Here is a 26,366-nt window from a genome sequence, read left to right as displayed (position 1 = left end):
AATATGTCAGACTTATAAGCGGAAACTTTATTTTATTTGCCACACTGATGGCAAGAGAGTTTGAAAGAAGACAATAATCTCCGTGGGCATGTTTGATTTTTTATTTAAAAAAAATCGGAAATTTGTTTTTGCTTACAGTATTAGAAAAAGAAATATCTTTTCATAGCTTATAAAATTACTCTCCAAAAGCTTTGTTTAAAAAAGGTAAGAGCAGGGGCTGGAGTTTTGACTCAGTGATAGAGCACTTGCCTAGCATGTGTGAGGAGGCACTAGGTTTGCTCCTCAGCACCGCATATAAATAAATGAATAAAATAAACAAATGCAAATTGTAGAGACTGAGGTGGTAAAGATAAAGAAAACTCTAGAATTAACAGAAATTGAGTCAAGATAGAGGACAGGAAAACAAGACCACCAACAGTGTGCTGCACACTAAGCTGAGATGCTTTACACATATGGTCACCCTTAATCTTTTTGGCAGCTCTGTGAGGACAGTATTATTCTTATTTGACAGCATGGAAAGCTGAGGTTTAAAGAACTTAAGGTCACGCAGTACAGTACAAATTTGGAATGTCTGGCATGTCTGACTCCAGCTTTTCCCACTTTGATGGATCAATAAGAAAAACTAAAACCTTCAGCTATAATCCAGTTAGTACTTAACTATCTCAAGTTTTACTTGAATTTAATAAGAACTCAACAGGATGGTGCTTTCCTTAGTCTCAAGTGAGGAGGGGGGATTGATTTTCAAATATCAGAGGGAAAGATGATTATGTTAAAAAGAGAAAAACTAGTTTGCAAAGCTCAGTGAATACCATTAAATGGGCTAATAATTAAGACGGGAACACAGGAAACATGGTAATATTTTCATTCATATATTAAAAGTGTTCAAGCCGGGTGCCGTGGTGCATGCCCATAATCCCAGTGACTCAGGAAGCTGAGGCAGGAGAATCATGAGTTCAAAGCCAGCCTCAGCAAAAGTGAGGTGCTAAGCAAATCAGTGAGATCCTGTCTCTAAAAAAAATACGAAATAGGGCTGGGGATGTGGCTCAGTGGTCAAGTGCCCCTGAGTTCAATCCCTAGTACCAAAAAAAAAAAAAAAAAAGTGTTCAAAATATATATACATTATCAAGACAAACTGGTGAAGCATCTCAGAAACCCAGCATTGCTTACTCATTTTACACTAAAAGATGAGTATTTGGCAATCATTCTTCAAACAGTAGTCTTACATCTCCTGGCAGTTATTTCTGGAGAATAAACAAAATAGATAAAATATACCATATTGATGGGGAGAAATTTAAGCCAGCCAGGATAAAGGCAAATTGCACAGTCAAGGCCAGGCTGGTTCAAATAGATTAAGAGAATTGTTTCCATTTCATAAATGTCATAATTTTAGAAACATTTTATTTCATTTTGAACCAAATGTCTTTTGTCATTATTTTCTAAGTATCCAATAAGATTCATCTGGGTCCTGAGTCATTCTTCCTTAATAAAAGTCTAGATTACTAGATTTAAAGGTATCTATGTTTTATCCCTATTTGCACTCACCCTAGTACTTAGCATTCTGCATATAAGTTTTCTAATGAGCCTTTTCCCCTCACAAGATAAAGTGAATATTTTTGTGTGCTAACAAATCAGACTCCCTTGTGCAAAATTTAATATCTAAATAGTCTAGACAGATCTTTACCCCAGACCACATGAGGGGACAAAAAATTGTTCTACTCTCTTTCCTTTAAGAAAATGTATAATTATTTCTTATATAGAAATTATATAAGTGTACAGCTTGATGAATTTTCAGTGAACTCATCCATGTAACCAGCACCCAGATCATGACACAGGACACAAATAAGCATGCATGAAGGGGACTCCTGGGACGCCAATGAAGTTCCATTTTTGTTTTGTTTTGTTTCAGATGGTGATTTCATGTATATTCATCTAGTAAAATTTCATAAAGCTATACATGTACAATTTGTATACTTTTTCTGTACGTAAGTTATATTTCAATAAAATGTTACTTAAAAATTAATTAGGGGCTGGGGATGTGGCTCAAGCAGTAACACACTCACCTGGCATGCACGGGGCACTGGGTTCGATCCTCAGCACCACATAAAAATAAAATAAAGATGTTGTGTCCACTGAAAACTAAAAAATAAATATTAAAAAATTTCTCTCTCTCTCTCTCAAAAAAATTAATTAGCAGGTCAATTTGCAGCATGGTATAAAGTTTTGCCAAAGTGACCTACAAGTTTGATTGCTAGAAGCACTTAAAGACTCAAAGTTAAAGGACCAGACCTCAAATGTAGGTTTGGAACCCAGTGGAGCTGATGATCAGACAGGTAAGATTGAGTGAGCACAGCCATCCTTCAGTATTCCTGGGAGATTGGTTCAAGACCCGTCCCCTCCCCTAGTACCCAAATCTAAATATATTTAAGTCCCTTATATAAAGTGATATAGTGATTGCTAATAAATTACCCATATCCTTGTGTATAACTTAAATCATTGTTGTATTACTTATAATATTTAATATAACGTAAATGCTATGTAAATAAAAGTTTTTGGACTGTATTATTTAAGAAATAACAACAAAAAACAGTCTTGTTTAGTACAGATACAATTATTTTCTGAATATTTTTAATCCTCAGTTGAATCCTTGAATACAGAACCAATGGATACAGAGGGCTGGTTATATTTATAATGTGCCAAGTAGTGTTCTAAATTATTTACATGTGTTAACTCGCTGAATTCTCATAACACTCTGAGGTTGGTGCTGTTATGTCTCTGAAGCTCAGAGATGTTGTTATCAATTATCAAATAGCCATTAATGAAGCTAAGCTTTGAATCCAGTCAGTCTGGACTTAAATTCTGGCCTATAAATTATTATTTACTACTGTACTTCAAACTAGCTATATTATACCTTCAATAAACAGATATGACTTAATCCAGCAAAAGAACCCAGCCAATCGTGGAAACCAATCATAGAAAGTTTTGTCAATGATCAGTCTTACTTGTAGAAGCCAGAAATAAAACCCACTGATAAAATTTATTTGGTTTAGAATTACAATCAACTTTTTTCTTAAAGGACAACACAATTATGTTGAGATACTGGTGGAGAACATTTTCTTTGACCCAGGAAAGACATCTTTTATGCACTCATACAGAATATGGCATGACTAAAGAGAGGTGATTTTTTTAGTAGAAAGGTTATTTTGCAAAAGTTCTTAAATGATATCCATGTATACAATTAGCCTAATTACCCCATGTTAAAACTATTTTAAAGAAATCACATCTGAGTTTATTTACATTCCACACCATAATTCTAAAAAAACGATTGTGATCTATACCTAGAAGAGTGGTTAATTAGTGCAGTTGACTTTTTAAAACTGCTTTTGCATACCTTTTGTAAAACAAAACTCAAGACTTAATCATCACAATCAACATATATGGACAGTCCTCTATTATATCTAAGGAGATACTCATTCAATAAACATGTATTTAGTGCCAGATAAAGCATTGATTAAAGTTGAAAAAAACAGAACATGAGCAGCAACTCATTCTGTGTCCTCTTCCAGTCACTACCTTCTTCCAGAAGTAACCATGATTTTCACTTCAAACATCATAGACTAGTTGTCATGGTTTGGATATGAGGTGTCCCCCAAAAGCTCATGTGAGAGACAATGCAAGAAGGTTCAAAGGAGAAATGATTGGGTTGTCTTAACCCAATCAGTGAATTAATCCCTAATGGGATTAACTGAGTGGTAACTAGAAGCAGGTGGGGTGTGTCTAGAGGAAGTGGTCTGTTGGGGGCGTGGCTATGGGGTATGTATTTTGTATCTAGAGCTGAAGTCCCTCTCTGCTTCTTGATCACCATAAGGTGATTTGCTTCCCTCTGCCACACTCTTCCACCATGATGTTCTGCCTCATTTCGAGCCCCGAGGAATGAAGTCGACCTTGTCTGGACTAAGACATCTGAAACCCTGAGCCCTCATATAAGCTTTTCCTCCCCTACAGTTGTGCTGGTCAGGTCCTTTAGTCACAGAAGTGAAAAAGCTGACTAAAACACTAGTTATATTATTTTTGTGCTCTGTAAATATAGAGTAGGTAGTCTTTAATGCCTGGCTTCTTTCACTCCTCATTATGTTTGTGAGATATAGCTCTATTTTGTGTGTAACAAAGGTTCATTCTTTTGTTTTTTAGTGCTCCACTCTATGAATACACTATAATTTACTGTTGAACATTTGGGTTGTTTCTAATTTAGGACTATTACGAAGGATTCTGCTAAAGCATTCTTGTACGTTTTTTTGGTGAACATATGTTGAAGCATTTCTGCATGTATATACCTAGGAGTAGAAATGCCAGGCCATAAGGAATGTGTATGGCAGCTTTGTAGATACTCCCACTTTACCAAAGTGGTTCAATAAATTTGCACTCCCTTGGGCCCTAAGAACTCCGATGGCTCAACATCCTCACTGACATTTGGAATGTTCTGCCATTTTCATTTTTAGCCATTTTTAAAGGAATGCAGTAGTATCCAGTTATGATTTTAATCTTCATTTCTCTAATGATTAATGAAGTTGCATACCACTTATTGTTTGGGTAATTTTTTTCTCCTAAAATATCTTTCAAGTCTTTTGTCCACTTTTGATTCATTTCTGAGGTCTTTGCAGAGTTTACTTTGAGGATACCTAGACTTTACTTCTTTCTCAGAGTTTGAGAAGGGTCACCACCCACTACCATAAATAGATATATGACCTCACTACAGCAAGCTGCAGAATAAGCTTGCATAACTATGTAGTTTGGATAAACTAGAGTGCTAGCCATGAAAGAAGGGGCAGATAAACACAGTATTAGAATCATGTTTTTATAACCGAGCTTTAGAGTCCTGTTTACCTTTTACAGATGTCATCTTCACTAAGGAGTAGAAACTTTCCTTTGTTCATCAACTATCACAATATTTACTGAGCCACTTTGTGCTAATTCTAGATAATTGGAGTACAGCTGTAAAAACCCAGAAAAATAAATATCCCTTACCTTCACTTCACACACATGCCACTTTTTTGTTTCGGGGTGTGGGACATATGAAACCAACAGTAGCTAAGCACTGGGATATTAAGGGTGAGGACTAAAAGCTTGAAGCGTGGAGAAAATATAGGCTTTGGAATTTAAAAACATAGACTCATTTAAATTCACCTGCCACTTCTGTGCATGAATTGAAAAGATCTTTAAAGTCTTTAATCTTTTATTGGCAAGATGTACATAATATATTTTTGCAAGGTTTCTCAGAAGATATAATGAGACAACATATATAAACATTACCCAGCAACATGCCTGGTGTTGAAAATAATGGATGATCAGTGCATAGCAGCTCTTAAAAAAGGAGAATATGCTTATTCATTTGGATACAGATGCAATCTTTACTACAAACAGAAGCACAAAACTGTTTCTGATTATAGGTACTGTTATTTTTTGATGCATGTTCCTAAAAATCTTTTAATTATATAGTCAATTATTCATTCTACTGGACAGGTAACAGTTACAACAGTTCACATAAAATATCAGCTTTAAAAATCACTGTCTCGGGGCTGGGGATGTGGCTCAAGCGGTAGCACGCTCGCCTGGCATGCGTGTGGCCCGGGTTCGATCCTCAGCACCACATACAAAACAAAGATGTTGTGTCCGCCGAAAACTAAAAAATAAATATTAAAAATTCTCTTTCTCTTTCTCTCTCTCTCTCTCTCTCTCTCTCTCTCTCTCTCTCAAAAAAAAAAAATCACTGTCTCACTTATAGGCCCAGCAACTTCCTATATAAGGCTTAAACCCTCGCAATTCAATCCCATAAATCGACCATGAAGAAACTGGGCAACGGAAAAAGTGAGACAGATGGTGGAAAGCTGTTATAATGAACAAAGAAAGGAATCCACTCTAGGAAAATTGTAAATAAACAGCTTTGGACTCCCAAGAATGTGGTGATTTCTTGTAATTGGGGACATCTCCTCAGGGGCCCTTGGAAGCTATGCCTATGGAGGTGTCACAAAAGATAATAACTCCTTTGTGCTATAGGTGTCTAGGCCAGGGCAATTTCCACACTGGCCCAACAAGGACCTCATGTCCTTGCACCTGGTAGAATAAAGAAAGGGTTCAGCATAAATTCTATTCTTACTTTCATTTTTATATATGTAAACACTGAGAAACCTTGTTCACAAAAACAATCAGATGTTACCATATGGCCTTGCAATACTACTCCCAAGTATATATATACCCAAGAGAAATGTACGTCCATGCAAAATCATAGAGTCAATTCTTAATTATTTATGCATAAATTCTATTCTTACTTTCATTTTTATATATGTAAACACTGAGAAACCTTGTTCACAAAAACAATCAGATGTTACCATATGGCCTTGCAATACTACTCCCAAGTATATATATACCCAAGAGAAATGTACGTCCATGCAAAATCATAGAGTCAATTCTTAATTATTTATGCATAAATTCTATTCTTACTTTCATTTTTATATATGTAAACACTGAGAAACCTTGTTCACAAAAACAATCAGATGTTACCATATGGCCTTGCAATACTACTCCTAAGTATATATATATACCCAAGAGAAATGTACGTCCATGCAAAATCATAGAGTCAATTCTTAATTATTTATGGTTCCTATGGATCTCTGGTCACATCTTTTCAACTAATTAATACATAACCTTATTTTATGTGTGTCTGTGTAAAGACATCTTATTTCATGTATACTATTGATTCATTAACATTGAACTTATGGCCAACAGCTGTAACTCATGCTTGAATGAAGCATACCTAACATATATATTTTGTCTGTAAGGCACTAGACTTTGAAAAGGGCACTCATTTTCAGTATGAGCCAAAACAAGAAGGCAGAGGGGTGTTTTGTTTGATCTCAGGTTCCTTAGGTAGGAACCTGTATAGTGAGCAACTCAAATATTTTACTGCTTAGCCTAGGTAAGTGACCACAAAAGTGCCATGAGTATTTGTTTGAGAGTTATAAATAAATATTAATAAATAGGTGAATTCATAAATACAGAATCAGTTATTCATGTTATTACTCAATACAGAATAGGTATATAAATAAATATTATAAATAAATATTTATTAATATTTATTTATAACTCCCAATACCTATTCTGTATTGAGTAATGTTATTTATTAATAACATTCACCTACATGAATGTTCACAGTGGCATACATAACAGCTAAAAAACTGATTCAATTCAAAAGTCTATCATCTCATGAATAGAAATAGAAAATATGGTTATCTGCACACAATGGCATAATATTCATGCAAAAAAAGACCTAAGTATTGACATGGTACAAGATAGATGAATCTTGAAAACATGTTAAGTGAAGGAAGCTAGACATAAAAGTCATACACTGTTCCATTAATATCTACTACTGAGACAGAAAGTAGGTTAGTGTTTGCCAAAAGCAGGGGAGAGAAAATAGTGGGTGTCTACAAAAGGCATAGCATTTCTTTTGGGGATGATGACAATGTTCTGGAAATAGAAGAATTGCACAGCTCTGAAAACTGTACACTGAAAACCAGTGAATTGTACAATTCAAAGGGGTAAATTTTAAGGTTTAGGGTTAATATCTCAATAAGCTATTTTTCAAATATAATATTTATTTTTGATTAATATGTATACATAGTACATATTAATGAGGTTCAGTGTGATACTTCAATACATGCACAGAGTGTACACTAATTAAATCCAGACTCTTTATCTACCTTCTCCCCTAACTACCCTTTCCAATAATTAGTACTCATTTTTTTTACTTTTAGATAGTTTTTTTTTAGCTTCCACATATGAGAGAACATGCTGTACTTGTCTTGACATATTTTGCTTATTTCATTTCACCTAATGCCCTTTAGTTTTTGCAAATGACAGGATTTCATTCTTTGTTATGGCTGAGAAATATTCCATTGTGTATATAATATACCACATTTTCTTTATATATTCATCTGTTGATGGGTACTTAGGCTGGTACCATGTTGTAGTTTTGTGAATAGTGCAGCAATAAACATGGGCATGTAGGCATCACATTGGTATGTTGATTCAATTCCTTTTGAATACATACCCAAGAGTGGGATAGCTGGATTATATGGTAGATCTATTTTATTGAGGCAACTCCATACTGTTTTCCATAATAGCTGTACTAATTTATATTCCCACCAACAATGTACAAAGTTTTTTTCCTCCATATCCTTTCCAGCATTTGTTACTTTTTGTAATAATAATCATTCTAATGGATAAGATGATAACTCATTACACTTTTGATTTGTATTTTCCTGATGGCTAACAATAATTGGGCATTTTTTTCATATAATCATTGGCCATTTTCAGATAATTTGCCCATTTAAAAATTAGATTATTTGCCTTTTGTTAAGTGCGCTGAGTTCCTTATATATTCTAGTTACTAATCCTTTGCCAGATTGGCAAATATTTTCTCCCATTATGCAAGTTGTCTTTCCACTGTTGTTTTAAAGCTATTATTTTTCATTAGTTTTAATTTTTTATATAATGGAATTTTTAATGTTTTATTAGTGAATTATTGTTATACATAATAGTGGGGTTCATTTTGACATAATCATACTTGCATGGAATTTAATTTGCTCTATTTCAGTCCCCAGTACTTCCTCTTTCCCTCCCTCTGTTCCCCTTCCTCTACTGGTGTTCCTTCTATTAATTTATTGTTTTTTTAAATAGGTGTTTTATAGATATACATACAGGTGGAATTCACTGTGGTATATTCATATATATACACATAAAGTAATTTGGTCAATTTCATTCTGCAGTTCTACCCTTTTCCTGACCTTCCTGCCTCCCCTTCAATCCCCTTCTCTACTCCAGTGATCTCCTTTCTATTTATGTGGCCCCCCTTTTCCTTATTTTGCTCTATAAAGCTATTATTTTTTAAAAAGTAGATGGGAGTAGACTGAGCTCTGTTAGAGCAGTCTTTTTGAGTTACATACCATGAGGGGCATAATGATTTAATAAAAAATAATTTAATGGATTTTTGACACAATATTTAATTATACAATAGAAATTCTTGTAGAACAACCTCAATAAAAAGACATTTCTTTGATTATTCAAAACCATATTCATATATGATATAATAATGGTAATTCAAATATGCAAGAACTACTCATCTAATTCTTCAGATTTTAATATTGTAATTAGTAACTGTATTCAAAGTTCTTCTTGTACCTAGTGTATAGATTGAGTTTTGTTTACTGTAATCCTTATATCAGGATTTATGCACTTATTAAACTCACCAAAATCTCTGTAATAATCTATTTTCTATGTCTATGGCTTTCAGAGAAATTCTCTAAATTACATAATGTAAAACCTAACAAAACGAAGATTTGAAAGAAAATAGGAACTATATATATATAGGAGCAGAGAACAGGAATAAAAAGGATTAAAAAAGAAACTTTACATACAGTGGAGGAAAAAAATGCTTAAAAAGCTGTTTTATTTTAGAATAAAAAGTGAGCAGTCTCTCATCTTACATTCTTTAATACTGTTATATTTCCTGAATGTGACAGAAAGAGGATATTAAGATAAAACTAAATATATAAGCCAACAAGCTTTGAGAACACTAATTTATAAACATGACAGCCTCTTTATCAACATACCAAGTAAAATGAGACAGAAAGCCAGATTGAGACATTTATAAGCAAAATGTTGATATTAGGGATAATAGCCAATATATTAAATGAGCCATATTTACACATAGAATTATATTGAAAAAGCATGAGTCATTTTAGTTAACAAAAGCCCTGTGTTTTCAGGAGCAGTTCTGCATTTTTTAAAAAGAAAAAAGAAAATTAAGTTGAGTGCTGAGATTGTGGCTCAGTGGTAGAGCACTTGCCTAGCATGTGTGAGGCACTGGGTTTGATCCTAATCACCACATTAAAAAAATAAATGAAGGTATTATGTTCATCTACAACCAAAAAAAAATTTTAAAAATTAAGATGAAAGAAATCAAGAGTTTTCTTTTCTCACATAGTTGATCTCAAAAATAATCACTATAAATTGCCTCAGGTTTAGAGCTACATCAGCAGTTTTTCATAGTTGCAGGATTTGATTAATAAGACAATTATAAACTTCACATTTGTAAAATTTATATCTTATTTAAAATACAGTTATCCAGAAATGTCTGCCACAGTACAGGAACATTAATCATTAAAAACAGATATATTTGTTTTAAAGTTGGCTCTTTAGTCTGAAAAGTTTCAAAATACCCACACAAACCATTAAGAAAAATAGCCAGATGTACTACACAGGCAGTTTGCTAAAACAGCATTCATAATTTATTATCTAAGATCTACAGAAATACATGACTTTCTATACAAAGTATATTTGTTTTAAAAATAAACAAAGGGAAAAAAACTTAATGGGAAAATCCCCTGTAGGAATCTACTAGCCACTGACCCATGCACTAATTAAATGAGTACTATGATCAGGAACTGTGAAAAGTAGGTGTTTCATTGAAAATTATACCATTAGCTAGAAGCTGATCTCCATCAGTTTTGCTTAAATATTCCATGTAATACAAACCCCTTGCTGTTTTCCCCAAAGAATCACCATTAAGAAATGTAATTTTTAAAATATTAGCCACATTTAAGGATTTCATTATCATTAAAAATCTGATTAATAATACCAATGATGAAAAATGATTATCTGATAATGCAATAATAAAATGAATGTTTCACATGCATATGATATGGTTCCAAGAGGATAATTTATTAATATTTGAAAGAATGTATCTTTTTACTTCAAATATTGAATTTATAAAATATAATTTGATGTATTAAATATATGATAAGGACTTAATAACACATGATCAAATGGCTTAGGAATCACACTATGGCATTTTATATGACAAAATTAAATGAAAGTATAACCCTTAATGTCTTGAAATTTATTGGGTTGCTTCTAAGTATGTCAATTACAAGACATAGTGGAAGAAATGATGATGCTATGAAAATGCAACTGCAAATAAAAGGTTTTGGCATGCTTCCCCCATGCAAGAGGAGAAAACATAGATTTATTAGCTAGACTAGTAATTATTCCACAAAATGAACATAAATTCCCTATGTAAATTAAATCTATTAAATATTCATGTTTCCCAAGGAAAGCAAGTGACAATGTTTGATGATGCTATCAGTTACATTAATCAGGGTTTGCCTGTACAGAACAATTTGGATTATTTGGAAACCAAACCTTTATTTAAATGTCTTTTTCGACAGTCCTAACTATCTGTAGGATAATTATTAGTTTTATTGAAGAGCACAGAGATCACAAGAAAACTTACTTTTTCTTTATTTTAAGATAATTGTACATTAACAGAAAATTGTAAAAATAATACAAAGAGGTCTTGTGATCAGTCCTCCACTCCATAATGGCATTTTATGTAACCATAGTACAATATCAAATCCAGGAAATCGACATTGGTACAACTGACAGACCTTATTTTAATTTCACCAATTTAAACATGCCCTTGGTTGTGAATATAGAGAGCTATGGAAGTTTATCATTACGTGCAAATTCTTGTAGTCACCACCAAAATAGAAGTCAGAACTGTTCCACGAAGATATTCCATAAACTACCCCTTTATTGGCACACCCAGCTTTGTCTCATGATTCTTAATCCAACTCTGCAGTGCCCCAGACCTCACCATCACTTATCTGTTTCACAGTTCTATAACTTAATTACTTTGAAACTTAAATAAAGGAGATTATACAGTATATGACATTAAGAGAGTTGTTTTTAAATGTATAATTAAATGCGTAATTCCTTAAGATCAGTGTATTAATAGATTTCATGTATTAATGGATTTTTCATTTTTTATTGCTGAACAATATTTCATGATATGGAGGTACCATAATTATTGTAGGATATTTTATTATTTTCTAAATTTTACCTATTATGAACAAAGCTATTATGAAAACTGATTTCAGATCTTAGCGTGAATCCAAGTTTTCATTTCTCTAGGATGTACGTTTCCCTTGAATATAATTGCTAGGTTGTATGAAAAGTGAATGTTTAATATTCTAAACATGCTGTATTACAGAGTTACTATTTTACTTTATATTCCCACTAGCAATTTATGAAAGATCCATTGTCTTGTACCCTTGCCAGAAAATGGCATTATCACTAATTTTTATTGTAACTTTCTAGAAAGTGTACAGTGACATCTCATTGTGGTTTTGATTTCCCTAATGGATAATGATATTGAACATATTTTCATATGCTTGTTTAGAACTTGTATAATACCTTTTGGGCAAATGTTCATGTCATTTGCCTACTCATTGAATTGTTTCTCTGTTTAAATGCTGAATTTGTTTTTTTTTTTTTTAAATCTGTGAATGGTACATTTAGTGTCATTTATAACAATTTTCTGGTATATTTTATTTTAAAAGCTATGCAGTTGGGCTGGGGATGTGGCTCAAGCGGTAGCGTGCTCTCCTGGCATGCATGGGGCACTGGTTTAAAAATAAAACAAAGATGTTGTATCCACCGAAAACTAAAAAATAAATATTAAAAAATTCTCTCTCACTCTCTCTCTCTTAAAAAAAAAGCTATATAGTTTTATGTTTTTGCATTGAAATCTATGACCCATTTTGAGTTGTTTTTCATATAAGATAGGAGGTTTGGGTTCATTTTTGGCATATGGATGTCCAATTGTTCCACTATCATTTGTTTAAAAACATTATCTTCTTCATTGAATTGGGTTTGAACCTTTATCAAAAATTAGTTGGCTGTACTTACATAAAGCTACTACTGGAAAATTTAATCTGTTCAATTGATCTATGTGTTTATCCCTTTGCTAGCACCACACTGTATTAATGCCGACAGCTATATATACCTTAAAATGGGGACAGAATAATTCCTCCCACTTTATTATGGTTTTAGCTATTTTTGTACTCTTTCCTTTCCAGAAACATTTTAGGATAAGCTTTCTTATATCCACAAAGAAAATATTCTGGAATTTTAATTGAAACTGGGTCAAACCTAGAGATAAATTTGAGAAATAATATCTTTATTATGGCAAGTCTTCAATCTACAAATAGAACACATCTCTTTATTTACTTAGATCTTTGATTTCTTTCATCAGAGTTTTTGTATTTACCAAATCAGGTTTGTATATGCTTTGTAGTATTTATATCTAAGTATTCAATAAGTTTTGTTTTACAAAGGCAAATGTCTTAATGGATTCTGTTAGATTTTGTACATAGACTTCCATTTCATCTGCAATTATGGAGTTTTGGTTCTTCCTTTTCTATCTAAATGCTTATATTTACTATTATGGTTTGGATATGAGGTGTCCCCCTAAGACTCTTGTGTCAGAAGAAATAATCAGAGGTAAATGATTGGATTTTGAAAGCTGTAACCTAATCAGTCTGTATTAGTTTGAATGGACCGACTGGGTGGTAACGTAGGCAGGTGGGGTTTGTCTGGAGGAGGTGGGTTAATGGGGGTGTGCCTTGAAAGGATGTATCTTCCCTAGGGCCCCTTCCCTTTCTCTGTGCCAGTCCTGACTACATCATGAGCTGAGCAGCTTTCCTTAGGCCCTTCCTCCATGTTCGGCTACCTTATCTTGGGCCTAGAGCAATGGGACTAGTTGTGTATGGACTGATACCTCAGAAACCATGAACCCCAAATAAACTTTCCCTTTTCTAAGTCATTCTTGTTGCATATTTTGGTCACAGCAACGAAAAACTAACTAAAGCCTTTATTTTTCCTACATTACTGTGATGATTTCTTGCAACATGTTGAATAAGATTGGTGAGAGTGGACAACCTTGCCTTATTCACATTCTTAGGGGAAAAGCATTATGAATAAGCTTTTCTGAGAGATGTAAGTTCTGTTGTCTAGATCATTTTTCCATGTGGCTTTCCAGGTGTTCAGCACTATATGTTGAAAAGACTTTTTTCTCGTTGGACTGCCCTTGCTACTTTGTCAAAGATTAATTGGCTATATTTGTGTGGATTTATTTCTGGGTTCTTTATTCTATTCCATTTATCTATTTGTTTATTCTTTCGTCAATAACAACACACTATCATGTTACTGTAGATTTCAAGTAACTTTTGTTCTGTAATAATGGTACCTCTTCTGGATCTTTTTGCCTTTTCCTATAAGCTTTACAATGTTTGTCAATATAAAAAAAATGCAATGAATATGTAGATGAAGTTGGGAAGAACTGACCCCTAACCACATTTGAGTCTTCCCAAAAATGACCATCAAATACTCCCCGATTTATGTGGATCTCTCTCTTTTTTTTAGACATTTAGCCTTTTTTAAAATATATTTTTTAGTTGTTAATAGACCTTTATTTTATTTAACTATTTCTATGTGGTGCTGAGAATCGAACCCAGTGCCTCACACATGCCAGGCAAGTGCGCTACCGCTGAGCCCCAGCCCCTTATGTGGATCTCTACAAATTTCTTTTATCACAGTTTTGAAGTTTTCTTTTTATAAATCCTATATAAATTTTCTTAAATTTATACATAAATATTTCAAGGTTTTTTGGTGTTAGTGTGATGGTTTTATATTTTTAGTTCAAATTCCAACTATTCATTGCTATTATATAGGAAAACTAGACCTTTGTATATTGATCTTGTAACCTGCAACCTTGCTAACATCACTTATTAGTTCCAGCAGTGTTCTGTTTTGTTGGTTTTGATTCTTTGGAATTTTCTACATAAGACAATCATGCCATCTAAGAACAAAAAGATAGTTTTAGTTCTTCTTTCCCAGTTTTTACAGCTTTTGTTCTTTTACGATGCTGAGAGCCATAGCCGAGTCCGAATTATGTATGGTATTTTTGCCAGTATGGAGTGGTTGAGAGGTGATGCCAGCAGGCTGTTGGGATGATGATGGTTATGTTGAGCTGTGTATGTTAGACCCCTGCTGTCCGCCTCGGCCTGCTGCTTTGGAGTTCTTGTGAGGATTCCCGGAGAGTTCCCATTGGTTGGGGAAGTGCCGGAGGAGGGATTTTTCCGGTTGGTGTGTGGTTCCTGGAGGAGCCGCGTGGTGTTCAGGAGAATTCCTGGGAGCATGCTTGGAGTGTGCTGGTGGAGTTCAGAAATAAAGTTTGTTTCTGCTTCAGCGGCTCGTGATTTGTACCCAGCCAGACTGTGGCATTTCCCCAACCAATGGGAACTCTCCGGGAATCCTCACAAGAACTCCAAAGTAGCGAGAACTCCAAAGCAGCAGGCCGAGGTGGACAGCAGGGGTCTAACATACACAGCTCAACATAACCATCATCATCCCAACGGCCTGCTGGAGTCACCTCTCAACCACTCTGTACTGGCAAAAATGCCATATGTCATTCGGACTCGGCTATGGCTCTCAGCATTACCCCATCTTATTCCATTAGCTATAACTTCCAGTAGGATATTGAATAGCAGTGGTAAGCACGGACATCCTTGCCTTATTTCCAACTTTAGAGAGAAAGCATCTACTCTCACCATTAATTATGTTAGCTGAAGATTTTTGTAGATCTTTTTATAAAGTTGAGGAAGTTGCCTTTTAGTCCTAGTTTCCTGAAAGGTTTTTTTTTTTTTTAATCATGAATGAGTGTTAGATTTTGTCAAATGCCTTATCTGTATCTGCTGATATAAAAAAATGATTTTTCTTTAGCTTGTTGTGATAGATTATATTAACTTTCTAATGTTGACCAGTCTTGCATATGTTTATTCCTTTTTAAAGCTGAATAATATTTTGTTGTGTGTAAAAGTCTGTTCTGTTTATCCATTCATCAATCAGTTGATGGATATTTGGTTTGTTTCCACAATTCGACTAAAAATGCTATGGCTATGAACATTCATGTGCCAGTTTTTGTGAAAAGGTATATTTTCAATAGTTTGTGGTACATACCTAGGAGTGGAATTGCCAGTTCATGAGGTACTCTAAGTTTTGATTTTTGAGGAACTGCCAAACTTTTCCACCAGCAGTACACCATTTTACATTACCAACAGCAATAAATGTGAGTTTCAAATTCTCCATACCCTTGCCAAATGTTTGTCTTTTTAAGTATAGACATCCTAGTGGGTGTGAATTAGCATCTCAATATGGTTTGGTTTTCCATTTTCCTAAAGATTAATTATGTCAAACATCTCTTTATATGTTTATTGTCATTTGTAAATATTCATTGAAGAAGTCTATTCAAACCTATTGTTATTTTTAACTGAGTTATCTTTTTATTTAATGTTAAATTTCAAGGGTTATTTGTATATTTGATATAGAATCTTATCAGATAGATGATTTGCAAATTTTTCCCTAGTTCTATATCTTATCATTTTACATGGTTTTAACTCATACATTTGGATTTTTGAGCTATGTTATGTTAATTTTTATATATGGTGTAAAGTAGGAGTCCACTTTCATGCTTTTGCATGTCAATATTCAGTTGCTCCAATGTCACTGTTTTGATTGTCTTGAAACCACAGTTAAAAATACTGTAACTTTAAATCTATGGGTTTGACAAGCATTGTGCTGTATACCCATAGTTCTAGGAACTTGGGAAGCTGAGGCAAGAGGATCATTTGAGCACAGGCATTCAAGACCAGCTTAGGCAACATAGTAAAACCCATTTCAAAAACCAAACGAAATCCCCAAAATGAAACAAAATGCATGAATTCAATTTCATTAATCTATGTCTATCATTATGCCAGTACTACACTAAGTATACTAATGTAGCCTTGTTAGAAATTTTGAAATTGGGGAATGTGGGTCCTCCTACTCTGTCCTTTTTTCTTCAGATTATGGCTATTCAGGGACCCTTACTTTCCAAGGGAATTTTATAATTAGCATATCAATAACATTAAGTCATTTGAACAATGAACATGAGAGGTCTTATTCTTTACTTGGCAATTCCTTAATTTTCTCAGTAATATTTTATAGTTTTTAGTTGGAAGTCTCTTATTTTCTTGGCTAAATACATTTCTAAATATTTCATTCACTTTGGCACTATGGTAAATGGAATTGTTTTCTTAATTTTATTTTCAAATTTCAATTGCTATATATAGAAATATAATTGCTTTTTTATATTGATTGTTTATGCCGCAAACTTGCTAAGCTTACTGATTACACCTAAGAGTGTTTTGTGGATTTCTTCAGGTTTTCTATATACAGGACTATGTTCTCTGAAAATGAAGTTTAATTTTTACCTTTCAAATCTCGATAGTTTTTATTTCTATTCCTTGCATTACTGCCCTTTAAAATTTTTCAGTACAATGCTGAAAAAAAGGACAATCCTGTCTTATTCCTGAGGAGGTAAAGTATTGTTTTCAAACATTCGATATGAAGTTAGCCATTAGTTTTTATTAGATATCTTTTAAAAGGTTAAAGTTACCTTCTACTCAACAGTGGTTTTAATCATGTAAGGGTACTGGGGTTTTTAAAATGCTTTTTATGTGTATAATGAGATGATCATTTGACTGTTGTCCATTTTTTATTAATAAGTTGTTTTACATTGATTTTTTTCTTTTGAAGTGTCGATGATAGAACCCATGGCCTTGCTCATACCAGGCAAGCATTCTATCACTGAACTATATCCCCAGCCCATGCTGATTGATTTTTAATGTTTAACCAAACACGAATTTCTTACATAAATTCCACTTACTCGTGGCATATAATACTTAAAAAGCTTTCATTGTAATAGAATTCACATACCATACAATTTCCCTACAAAGTATACAGTTTAATGGATTTTAGTAAATTCACAACCATGCAACCATTACCACATTCATATTTTGAACATTTAATCATTTCAAAAAGAAATCCCATACCCATTACAAATTTCTTTATGGGGAATTTTCAATTACATAGTCAATCTTTTCTTATTATAGGTGTATTCAGATATTCTATTTCTTCTTAAAGTTGACTCCTAGCAAAAATTAGTACATTTCAACTAGGCTATCTAACTGGCTGACATACAATTTTCATGGTATTCTCTTATGATCCTTATAATTCCACTGGTAATATCTTCTCTTTAATTTCTCGGTTTATTAATTTGGGACATCTCTTTTTATTGATCAGTCTAGATAAAGACTACTTAATTTTTTGGATCTTTTCAAAGAAGCAACTTTTGGTTCCAACAATTTTCTCTATTGTTTTCCTATTCTCATTTCATTTATTTCTCTTATAATCTTCATTATTTTCTTCTGTCTTGGTTTGAGTTTAGATTTCTTTTGTAGTTTCTTAAAGTAGAAAGTTATTATTTGAGCTTGTTCTTATTCATCTGAAAGTATTTTATAATTTTCCTTGTTACTTCTTCTTTGACCCTTTGGCTATTTAGTAATATGCTGTTTAACTCCCACTTATTTGTGAAATTCCCACATTTTCTTCTGTTATTGAGTTATAATTTCATTCCATATGGGTCAGAGAGGACACCTTGTATAATTTCCTTTAACAGTGATCTTTTTCTTTGTATGATTTCAGATTATTATCAAGTGTTTTTTTTTTCTTGAGCCTAAAGGACTGCTTTTAGTGTTTCTTGTAGGGCACATTAGCTAGTAATAAATTTTCTGGTTTTGTGTATCTCTGTTTCTCTGGGGGACTACCTCAAATTATCCTTCTGTTTTCAAGTTTGGTTTTGCTGGATAAAGGAGTCCTGGTAGACAATCTTTTACTTCCAGCACTTTGAATGCTATCCATTGCTTTCTAGTCTTCATAGCTTCTGATAAGAAATGTGTCATTTATGTTATTAAAGATCCTTTGTATGTGATTAGATGCTTCTCTGGCTGTTTTCACAATATTCTACTAGTTTGTAGCTTTACTTTCTTGTCTATAGCTTTCAACAGCATAATTATGATATGTTTGGGGGTTTATCCTACTTGAAGTTTATTGAACTTCTGGGCCATTATTTCTTCAAATATTCTTTATACTCTTTTTTCTCCTCTCCTTCTGGCATTTCTATTATGCATATATTGGTATGCTTGATGGTTTTCCACAGGTCTCTGTTCATGTTGCTTAAATGTTTTTTTTTTCTTTTTTATGGTTTATTTTTAGTTATACATGACAGTAGAGTCCATTTTGATATAATTATACAAGCATGGAATATATCTTATTCTAATTAGGATCCCAGACTTGTGGATGTGCACAATGGTGAGATTCACTGTGGTGTATTTATATACGTACATAGGAAAGTTATATCAGATCCATTCTACTGTCTTTCCTATTCCCACCCTTCCTCCCTCCCCTTCATTCCCTTTGTTTAATCCAATGAACTTCTATTCTTCCTCTACCCCCACCTTATTGTGGGTTAGCTTCCACATATCAGAGAGAACATTTGACCTTTGTTTTCTGGGGAGCTTCATCAGTTTTCTTTCTGTTCTTGAGACTACATAATCTCAACAAACCTATCTTCAAATCTGCTAATTTTAATTCTTTCTTTACCTCCCTGAAATCTGCTGAGACCCTCCAGTGAATTTTTCACCCTGGTTATTTCACCTCTCAGTTCCAGAATTTCCATCTTGTTCCCTTTTTCTTTTTTCAATAGTTCCTCAAGTTACTGATATCTTCTATTTGTCAAGTTATCATTTTCATATTTTCCTTTATTTTTTTAGACATGGTTTCATTTATTTCTTTGAGAACATTAAAAACAGCTAATTTAAATTATTTTTCTAATAAGTCTAACATCTGGATTTACTCAGGGACAGTTTCTATTGATTGCTTTTTCCCCTCTGCATAATCCAATTTTTAAAATTTCTTCTCATGCATGCTTCATGAATTGTTTTGTTGAAAACTGGATGTTTTAAGGATTGTGTCAACTCTAAACATCAGAATCCCCCCTCCTCCAGGGATTGTTGCTGATGCTGCTGTTTACTGGTATTTTTGTTCCTTATTGTTCCTTAATGATTTGGGGGAGGGATAAATTCTATAATGCCTATATTCTTTATGGTGTGTAGCCATTAAAGTCTCTGGTTTGCCTAGTTTTTGTGTATGTGTGAGGATACCTTCAACACTCATTCTGAGAGCTGACATCTGTCTTACCATCCTGTTTGCAGAACTTGACAATAAGCCAGAGGTGATGGCTTAAGGCCTTCTCAGATTTTTCTTCAGCATGTGCACAGTGCTACACACGGTCATGGCTTTCTGGTTTCCCAGGAATATATTATGGACATTTCATGCCTAAGCTTTTCATTTTAAGGTTTTGGTTAATTTTTTGTTTGCTTGAACTGTTATCTATTGCCTCAGGCAGCAATGATATTAAACAGCTGACTCTAAAAATTTTTAGCAAATGCCCCTGGAGTAAAGACTTTTTGCACTCTCAGTCAGGTCAAATAAAAACATCCTTGCAAGTGAGGTCTTCTAAGAACTACCAGACACTGTCCACCACCCCACCCAATGAAAATATTTTGGGAAAGAGGTTTTGAAAAAGTTCCTTCCTGTTTTGACTCCTTTGGTGGCTGCCAGGCTGCTGGTTTTCATCATGATTTTGAATTGTTTGTTTTCAAGGATATTAAGAAGCTAAAGAGAGGCAGATGGGAATGCTGCAAGTTACAGTGCTCTGAAGTTCACTGTTCTTACCAACAGTTATCCATTTTCTTCTTGACTAAATTCTTCTTGGGTTGCTAGGCACAGTGGCATGCACCTGTAATTCCAGCTACTCAGTTTTTTTGGTGGGATGGTACCGGGGATTCAACTCAGGGGCATTCGACCACAGAGCCACATCCTCAGTTCTATTTTGTATTTTATTTAAAGACAGGATCTCCTTGAGTTGCTTAGCACTTTGCTTTTGCTAAGGCTGGCTTTGAACTTTTGAATCCTCCTGTCACAGCCTCCTGAGCCTCTGGGATTACAGGCATGTGCCACTGTGCTCAGCAACAAATCAGCTTTTAATCCCAACTATTTTACCTTCTTCTAATTTCCTTAGTTGCTTGAATTAATTTAGACACCTATTTTTAAAATAAAAGCCTAATTTAATTAGTGGCTCAGAAGAGTAAAGAACAAAAGTGTATTAATTGAAAGTTCAAGATTAAAATCTTGAGGTTTCATTATTAGGAACTATGTATATAAGGATAAAAATATCTTCTAATCAGAAGTAATATTCTAACATAAGTTTATCCAGCTTTCATTTAATAGAAACTTCTTCATCTCATATTTACAAGTATCAAATTCACTTTTTCATACATGTGAAAGAGAAATTCTAAATTATTTAGCAATAATATGCCTTATTAGGAATTTAATAAAAGCTGTAGCCTTTCTCTAAGAAAATGAGCATATATATACATAAATCTGTTTATAATTTCCAGAGATTATTGGATACCGTGTAGCCTATAATTTTAAAAAAATTATTGAACATAAAAATTGTGATTTTGATGGCAAAATACAGAACACATTCAAGTAATTATACTACCTCATTTTCAGTAGGGCAATGTTTAATTTAACATTAAAACATGCATTGGTGATGTGCAACTAATAAACTTTATTTCAAAAGTTGATTTGTAAATTATTTACTTAAAATTTATTACATTTTTTTTCTAATAAAATCATAAGCAATGGTTAAAGACTATTAAAATTTAAGTCTCTTAAGTATAGGTACTCATTTTGCCTTTATATTACAATATCTATCCAATTAAATAGCATATAATAGATTCCCTGGTAGCCCTTTATGAAACCTATTTCATTTATAGAAATGCACTAGGAAATAGAAATGCACTAGGAAAATAGGAAAAACATTGAGGCAATGACAGAGATCAAATAAACAACAAACCCAAAAATAAAATAATAAAATGAGGTAAAAAAGGAAAGATAAAATAGATTTTTAAATTATCTGTTGCCTGAGAGACTGGTTTAATTATAACACATATATTTGAACTTATGGATTTCTTTTTATTGTGTTAAATTTTACTTTAAAACTAGTTTCTTCTTAACACAGGACATCTTTCTACACTCTGCCATGGATGAGGTAATTTTTTGACCCTAATAATTTTTAAATGGACCAGAAGAACAGAGGGGATAAAATGTTTTGCCTGCAGTGACTGGAAAAAAGTTGAAAGAAGTTGTTTGGGAAGTAATGAGGGGGGCACTATTCATAGAGGTTTTATGTAATAAAATAATTTACTATTTGTTGCATATATTATATATCTTATATAATAAAAGATATCTAAGTCAGAATGAAGGTAAGGAAGCTAGTGTGAACATAAGCAACAGAGGGAATGTGGATTCCATTGCAAAACAAACAAACAAAAAACAGGTGGAGGTTGTAAAGATAAAATTCTGCTTCAGTTTTTTGGTTACCTTATAAAGAATTATTATGCTAAAGATGAGGAAAACTATAGTTTGATGCTATAAATATAAAGGGACAAATGTGATATTTTCACTGGAATTGGCTATTAACTACTTTTGAGTATAAATTATTTTATAAATTTATAAAAATTTAAAATATACTTTTAAGCAGGCTTTACAGCTAAAATTATATTTCTTTAATTAAAATTTTTTTTGTAGTTGTAGAAGGACAATATACCTTTATTTTTTTATGTGGTGCTGAAGATCATACCCAGTGCTTCACACATGCGGGGCAGACACTCTGCCACTGAGCTACACCCCCAGCCCAAAATTATATTTCTTTAAAGTTTTTTGTTTTTTGTTTTTGCAGTACTAGCAATGGAACCCAGGGCCACTGAACTCTGACCAAAATCAGCTAAAATCATGAGAAATATGAAAAATTCAACTGCATTATCATTGAACATGTATAAGCTGTGGCCCTACCATACAGGCTAGGTATAAAAAGAGTATAGGATTCCCTTCAGTTAAAAAAAGCTTACAAGTATAAAAGATCAATGGAATGACCTGACCTTGTCTTCAGGACAGGACTTCAAGACATTTACATTGCCAAAGCAAAAAAGGAGTGAGCTATGACTTCAGTGATAGGCTCCCATATGTTATACCATGTAAAGATAGGACTTAAACCCAGGGATATGGATTATATGCCAAGCCAACTCCTTTTTTGAAGTTTGGAGTTTGACTCTCTAAGTGACAATAAACAGAGATTCAGTCTCACACTCCGGCTGAAGATATCTGTCAATAAGCCACCTCAACTAATTGAGAAAGTAATTAATTGTCTCCCTAAAAACTGTCTTTAGCTTACAGATGTAAATTAGGTATAATGATGAGATAAATCAAATCTCTGGTAATAATAATTTTGGGTTAACATAAACAATGAATATTTATTTTAATTATTTGTAACAATGCTTAAGAGAATTTAGCTTATATCACTCCTATTAAATATAGGTAATTAATTTATAAACACTTGTGATTTCTTAAAATCAGAATCTTACTAATTTTATAAACAGTATCAGAATATTTGTTTAGTGATTTGAAGATATCTGTTTGAAGATATCTGTTTAGTGAATTAGGTTTATACAAAATGACTTCAATACTTCAGGTTTTCTTTATAAGCAACTGAGGTATGGAAAAATCAAGCAAAAAAACATTAAACTCAAAGGCAGTTAAAACTTTAAGAAAACAGTGTTTTCCTAGCATGCCTAAGGCCCTGGGTTTCATCCCTAGAACTGCAAAAAAAAAAGTTTAAAGAAATATAATTTTAGTTGTAAAGGCTGCTTAGAAGTAAATTTTAAATTTTGCTAAATTTATAAAATAATTTATATTCAAAAGCAGTTAATAGCCATTTCTAGACTATGAAATCATAAAATATAAAATCTCAAAATTTTACATAAGATTTTTAAAGATTAAAGCACTAAAAACAAATCAGTCATTGTGAGTAGCAACTTCTAAGAATCTTTTATAAACAGTATATGAATAGTAACAATTTAGAGGGTCACAAAAGTATTTAAGTAATGATCCTGAAAACAGACTATATGAAGAGATTAACTTGAAGCACACAGGATGTGAGCTTCTACTTCCCAGAGTAAGATAACTAAATACAACACAAACAAAATAGGCTACTCTTCCTTAAGATTTTCCAATCTAGATTCTCAACTGCACTGCTCTTGGGATTAAAGAGGAAAGGATTAAAGGATTTGTCTTTTAATGGACTGTGGAAAAGCTTAAAGTTAAAAGACAGGCTAATTAGAAAAGTTAATAATCAATTATGAAATATGAATTGTGGTTACATGAAATTACAGCTTAAAAATTTTAAAAATAAGCAACTTTAAAATGCTTAGATATTGCTTAAAACATTTATACATGTAAATATGATTATCCATGTTAGTGTCTTAAGACAAAATTTTAAGTCCTATAAGTCCTAACCATACTGATCTTTCAAATTTTACACATTATACTCTATGAGACTTAAGGCAAAAGTGATATATAGTTCTACTAGATCATAAGCATAAAAGTAGTACTTCACACACTTGGGAAGGCCTAATCTTAGCTTCTTCTGAATCTGCAATGGTCATCCTTGCAATTATTTCCCCTTCCTTCCCATCCCATGTCTTATACCATAGGATTCAAATTACAAATGAGACTCTAAAAACATATATGCCCAGATTTCACTTTCTTCCTATTAAAAAAAAATATAGGCCTGTTAACTATACTGGATGACTTTATAACTATAAATTACTCTTCAAACACTATTTTTAAAATTCTTAAGAAACTAGAATGGCATTAACTGTCTCCACCCACTTCCCACTACATCATACCCTTTGCTTTCCCACCCCCAGATGAAGGTTAGGTTGATAAATGGATTTGGAGATGGAATAAAGCCAGACATCAAATAACTTACTTGAAATCCATCTCTTACCTTCTGTACTTAACCCTGGACTTGATGTGAACTTGGCTACATCAACAATTTTTACAGCAAATTGTTGCCCAGTTTCTCTGTTGATACATCGTCGTACAACACTGAAGGGACCCCTAAAAAACAAAAAGTCAATTTTAATTTATTGACTCTCTTATGTTCCTCTTTCATAGCAGCATCTTTTTATGTTTCATTAGACATACTACATAATCACCAAGTACTGTGGACATACTACATAATCACCAAGCCATTCTATATCAAACTCCTGATGGCATATAGTTTTCAAAGTAAAAATTTAAGTAATATAATTTGAGCATATTTTTCTGTAATTCATGAGGCAATTCATCATCTTAAAATATTATTAAACCAGAGAAAAGAGAAGCTAAGTTATTTACTATTTGAAATCATTTTTTGAAAATTCTACGTAATAATTTTTTCTTATGTTCAAGACAAATAGTCGTCATAATATTTTATATAGATTATCAATACCTTAAACAAAATAAGTGAGGTCTATAGCAGTGGTATTATGAAACTGAAGATCATTCTTGACACCTTCCTATCATCTTACCCACTACTTATCTTATACACACTAATAAGTCCTACTGAATTTACATCAAATAACTCTCAAACCTGTCCACTTCTCTCCATGTTCATATCCTAGTTTGAGCTACTACTATCTTTTGCCATGACAACAGAATTGTTTCTGCCATTCATTCTTACAGTACTATTTTGCTTATTTACTTATTGAGGTACCAGGGATTGAACTCAGGGGCACTCAACCACCGAGTCACATCCCCAGCCCTATTTTGTATTTTATTTAGAGACAGGGTCTCATTGAGTTGCTAGCATCTCACCATTGCTGAGGCTGGCTTTGAACTCACAATCCTCTTGTGTCAGCCTCCAGAGCTGAGGGGATTACAGGCAGGTGCCACTGCACTGAGCATTTTTGCAGTACTATTTTAAAAATGAAAATCTTATATTATGTCTCTGCTTAAAATCTGAGAGGAGGGGGAGGGAGATGGAGATATGGGGGGGGAGGAGGAAGTACTTACAATACGCATACCTAATCAAGAAACAAAATACATAAGTAATTCCAAAATAAAATAAGAAAAGGAATACACTCCAATAAAATCTGGCCAAAAGGCACTTCATGCATGATTTGATCTCCAGCAATCTCTCCAGTCTCACTTGAATTCACAGAGACATCCTTCATCCTCCTTAAATTTCAAATTAGAATTGTTTTAAATTGGAAAGGAAATAAGGAAAGGAAATAATTTCTACCAGCCAAGTCACTGGTCCAGTTGTTTGCTTACCCAGTCCTTCCTCAATCTAAAGTAGTGATTCTTTTTTTAATGTTTATTCTTAAGTCTTAGGTGGACACAATATATTTATTTTACATTTATGTGGTGCTGAGAATTGAACCCACTGCCTCATGCATGCTAGGTGAACGCTCTACCACTGAGCCACAACCCCAGCCCCAGTGATTCGTTTTTGTTTGTTTTAATTAGTTACACATGATAACAAAGACCTAGACAATAGTGGTCACAGAGTTTCATCACGTGAGATGATTTTTTAAATGCCAATGTTCAGACTGGGGATATAGTTCAGTGGTACAGCATTT

The 26,366-nt window shown here is 33.2% G+C and overlaps 1 protein-coding gene across 19 annotated transcripts in view; it reads right to left on the bottom strand.

The window, feature by feature from the left end:
* Window positions 1-26,366, bottom strand: part of Cask (calcium/calmodulin dependent serine protein kinase) — a 349,377-nt gene that overhangs the window by 253,777 nt on the left and 69,234 nt on the right. For 10 of the 19 annotated variants that reach the window (XM_078034938.1, XM_078034941.1, XM_078034937.1 and 7 more), the window contains exon 2: window positions 24,731-24,861. In XM_078034938.1, the coding sequence (XP_077891064.1) occupies window positions 24,731-24,861 (131 nt within the window). The remainder of the gene's footprint in view (window positions 1-24,730; window positions 24,862-26,366) is intronic. The other 9 variants (XM_078034939.1, XM_021725572.3, XM_040275415.2 and 6 more) reach the window with 1 other exon arrangement.

Source organism: Ictidomys tridecemlineatus, chromosome X (genome assembly GCF_052094955.1).
Source record: "Ictidomys tridecemlineatus isolate mIctTri1 chromosome X, mIctTri1.hap1, whole genome shotgun sequence".
In the NCBI taxonomy this organism is placed as follows: Eukaryota; Metazoa; Chordata; class Mammalia; order Rodentia; family Sciuridae; genus Ictidomys; species Ictidomys tridecemlineatus.
Note: the sequence above shows the minus strand (reverse complement) of the source record. Positions and strands in the feature narration are given on the sequence as shown.